This window comes from Sinocyclocheilus grahami, unplaced genomic scaffold (assembly GCF_001515645.1).
Source record: "Sinocyclocheilus grahami isolate Dianchi unplaced genomic scaffold, SAMN03320097.WGS_v1.1 scaffold2061.1, whole genome shotgun sequence".
Taxonomy (NCBI): Eukaryota; Metazoa; Chordata; class Actinopteri; order Cypriniformes; family Cyprinidae; genus Sinocyclocheilus; species Sinocyclocheilus grahami.
The window spans coordinates 1-4,599 of NW_015507240.1; the positions used below are offsets into that span (position 1 = coordinate 1).

A 4,599-nucleotide genomic window follows, 5' to 3' on the forward strand; every position below is an offset into this window, starting at 1 on the left:
ACCAAATACACAAAATAATGAGCTTTAAAAAAGCATCATATGACCGCTTTAAGACAGCTCGAGAGGTCTTTCAAGTGGTTAGGAGTGGCCAGTAGGGGCTTGTGATGGCGCTGAGGAGACAGAGACTTTCGCGAATCTTTCAGGAGAGGAAGAATGTTCTAGAAATGTTTGACGACGAGCAGTTAATAAAAGTTAAATTTCCTCAGTTATTCAAACAGAAACGACTTTAGTCTAGCGAGAGTATTATATGCTCTTTAAAAACACTCCCGTTATAATCAGTGAAGCTACCTACACTGTATCATGAATAAATCTCTTACCCCTTATTTACACTGCACACGTCTGCGGCGCTTTACGGCTCCGACACGGCCACCGGAGCTAATCACGGCTACTCACCTGTTTCTGAAGCGGCTCTCCGCGCTGCATCACTAAAGATAGGTGCCTGAATTTCTGACGGATAATAACAATAATAATGAAATCAGCAACAGGCGATATCTCTGACTATCGTCGATACACTGACTATATATTGTCTACCGGCACGACCCTAAATTGAAGGTTGTGTTGACGATTCGTTTCTTTACCATAATGTACTCTCTTGAAAATTCTTTATTGTCAAATGTGTTTTGAATGTAAACTCCTATTATGAATTTAACCATTCAATCTGAATTTATCTGAGCATATTCTTAAATAAGGAAATCTATTCAGTGATTGGTCCATGCATATTTCATCATCCAAAATCCTGTTTTTGGCACAGTGTCGTGAATCAACTCTAAGACCGACACTTACGATTTAGTCCTACACTTTGCTTAAACTACGACGGAGATGCTTGATAACTAACTTTTAAGCTTAGCTTTAAGCCAAGATTTTTTTTTTACACTTAAGTCAATTCTTAGCAGCATTCTTGAGAGTAATTCTCAGAGGCTTGATACATACGGGCCCTGCTTCTAAACAGTTAAGCACCCTTTTGAAAAAATATGTGGGAAGTGTGTCAAGATAGCATGTTGACGATTTAAGGTGCTGTACTATTTCTTCCAAAATTTTGCTATCAATCTCTTCAAAAGCAGACATAGTATCTTCTTTTTGATATTGTGGTCGAATATGTCTAACCTCTGCATAACTTGGGGATGTGCTAATCGCCTTCCTGATATTATTGATCTTCTCAGAAAAGAAGGAAGCAAACTCTTTGCATTTGCTGTCGGAGAGCATTTTACTGGCAATCTGATTTGGGGGGTTTGTCAGTCTCTCAACAGTAGCAAAAATATTGTGAGTGTTGTTTAAGTTACTGTTTATAAGGTTTGAGAAGAATGACTGTCTAGCTTTGCCTAGTTCCACATTGAAAGAACGAAGGCTGTCTTTATATATGCTATAGTGTATTTCAAGTTTCGTCTTCCGCCACATCCGCTCAGCTTTTCTGCATTGTCTTTTCATACTCTGTACTGCTGTTGATTTTCTCCAAGCTGATTTCTGTCTGCCAGTCTTCCTGCTGACTTTCAAAGGAGCAATGTCATCAATAACATTCTTAACTTTTGAGTTAAAGGAATCAAGGAGAAGATCAACAGAGTCTGCAGAAATGCTTGGTGTTAAAGATATAGCCTCCATAAATAGCACACTGGTGTTTTCGTTAATGCATCTCTTTCTGACTGAGACCGATCTAGATTCAGTGGTAACAGAGATCAATATATCAAAGAAAACACAGAAGTGATCAGATGCTACGTCCTTAATAACAATTGTAATGATCTGCCGTATCGGTCGAGTTTACAATTGTTCAAATGGGGTCAGCTTAAACTATGTCAGGTAAAATAAGTGTTTTACAAAGATGAGAAAATGACAAATGTAGAATGAATACAAGTGTATTTACAATATTCACAATATAAATCCTAGGCTGAGTCTTTCAGTTCCATACCATTAAAACAGTCCTTAAGAAATCCAGCGTGTTGTAAGTTTCAATGTAAAAGTGTCCACCGGTGTATATACAAAAAGTCCACAGAAGTGATAATCCAAAAGTGCAGGAAAGGTGAGTCCACAAAGATAACTCCACTATCCAGTATATAGGCGATCACCAAATGGTCATAAGCAACAACCTTGCTTGTTTGGCATGCTGTCTCCTTTCTGCTGTCCATTTCCTATTTCCTGTCATGTGATCAGTCACATGACAGGCAGACCCAGACTCATTTAAAGACATACATGAAAACCTATTAAAACTCAACTATACATAAAATCATTATCATATATTGAGCAGGTTAAAACATGTGTCCTGTGTGACAGTGCCACACAATGGATGAACTGTTTAGACCTCTACTGATGAGTAAATCTAGAGTAAGTCCGGGTCCATGCACATGCTGAATCAGGTCAAAAGTGTTTAAAACGGTTATAATTTCTTTTGTAGTTTTGTTTTCTGCATTATCTATGTGAATATTAAAATCCCCTGCAATAGCAAAACAGTCAAACTCTGAGGAAATCATTGATTTCTGTGAACTCTTCAACAAAGGCTGGAGAGTATTTTGGAGGCCTGTAAATAATGATAAACCCTTTCAGCACAATCCCTAGATATTCAAAAGACAAGTACTGACCAAATGACACTTGCTTGCATTGATAGACATCTTTAAATAGAGCAGCTACACCTCCACCTCTCCTAACAGTCCTGCAAACACTCATGAAAGTGAAGTTAGGAGGGGCTGTTTCATTGAGGACCGTTGCACTGCAGCTGTCTTCTAGCCATGTTTCATTTAGAAACATAAAATCCAGGTTGTTTGTGGTTATTAAGTCATTGATTAGAAATGATTTATTTTTAGTGAGCGAATTCAGGTTGAGTAGTTTGGCACACACTACTGAAGGATGACGGATGGAGAAGTAGATATAGTCTTTTAGCACTCTTGCACCAAGTTTGTTTGGGTGGAGGCCATTTGGTTTAAACAGTTGTCTATGACCCCAGAAAAGATTGAAGTTGTCAATGAAGTTGACTCCTTTTATACTGCAGGTTCTTTGTAGCCATGTATTCAGCCCAAGCAATTGTGAAAACATTAATTCCTCTTGCTGGGAGTGGTCCACTGATGAATGACTGAACTTTAAGTCTTCGAAGTGTTTCAAAGTGTTTACTGAAGTCCTAATTAACCCTTTAGGCGCCAGGGTTTTTTGGAAAAAATGCTGGATTTTGACATCAAGATTTCAAAAGTTTGTTGCTTGAAAGGACTTAAAGATAGAGATCTACTGTAAATTAGAAAAATGTTGGGCATGACTGAAAGTTTATGTGGGGTGTAAATATTCTCATCTAATTTGCATATTATGACATCATCAGGGGCGGCCATCTTGAATTTCATAATATTCAGGAAATAGTACATATTGAATTGATGTTTGAACTTATTTGCATGTTTTTTTTGTCTTTTTATCCTCATTCCAAATGATCAGGAAAAGAGGAAATCAACAGTAAAACTATTAGTAACTATAGTAAAATATTACTATATTAGTGTGCCATAGTAAAATGCATGTGCCTATTTTTTGATCAGTTCATCAGTAATATTCAGGAAATAATATATATGTAGTGGATGTTTGAACTTATTTGCATGTTTTTTTTGTCTTTTTATCCTCATTCCAAATGATCAGGAAAAGAGGAAATCAACAGTAAAACTATTAGTAACTATAGTAAAATATTACTATATTAGTGTGCCATAGTAAAATGCATGTGCCTATTTTTTGATCAGTTGACCAGCTATCTGCCCAATCAGGTATCTAGGTGACACAGCTTATAGTTCTTGAGAGTATGGTACCTCTCATTGCATGGCACAGCGCACAAACCTACCCCACACTGACTGCACCGGTACTTTGTCTGCCGGCGGCCCTTAGAGCGTGCGCGATCAGAGCAAACGACGCAATCTGGCCGATCATCAGCAACGCGGAGCCAGTGGCGCTCAGTGAGCCTCTGTGGCATTTCCCCCCCCTCCACTGAAGGCCTTCCTGGTTTTTTGCTTTCCCTCTTGGAATGGCCCTCAAGCAAAGCATGAATTTTCATGTGATTCTTAAGGCTTTCTTTGCATGTGAAAGTATTTCCACATCCAGAGCAGGTGAAAGCCCTTTTTCCATTAGGAACAATCGTCATGTGTTCGTCAAGTCTTCTTTTCTGTTTGAAAGTGTTTCCACACTCAGAGCAGGTGAAAGTCTTTATTCTATTATGAATACTCATGTGATTATTAAGGTATTTTTTACGAGTGAATGCGTTTCCACACTGAGAGCAGCTGAAAGGCCTTTTGACTTTTTTTCTTTGAATGTTTCGTTGCGAGCACCTTTTTTCAGTTTTGGAGCAACTCACTGATGTTTCTCCAGCGATGACATCATGAGCTTTCTGACACTGATATTTCTCCTCCACCTCACTCAGATCTTGTTCTTCCTTCACGTTCATCAGGCCTAAAATGAAAACATTAAAATGCTGAAAATCAATTGGGACATTTGGAGAACAAAAGGATTTCAACACGTCAGCATGACATTTTTTTCTTTGCATTTTTTTTTTTTTAGTTTTCATACAGATGACAACATTGTCAAAACAATCCCTGTTCACAAGAATTCATGAAAACTAAAAACGCCATAGCCGCGGGAACATTTTTATCTGTG

General features: G+C 38.1%; 1 protein-coding gene across 1 annotated transcript in view; it reads right to left on the minus strand.

The window, feature by feature from the left end:
• Positions 1-3,793: 3,793 nt before the first annotated feature.
• LOC107573886 (gastrula zinc finger protein XlCGF49.1-like) overlaps positions 3,794-4,599 on the minus strand; it is a gene marked incomplete at its 3' end in the record, with an annotated part of 6,652 nt that continues 5,846 nt past the window's right edge. Inside the window, exon 3 of the mRNA XM_016260341.1 lies at positions 3,794-4,395. Within this exon, the coding sequence (XP_016115827.1) occupies positions 3,794-4,395 (602 nt within the window). The remainder of the gene's footprint in view (positions 4,396-4,599) is intronic.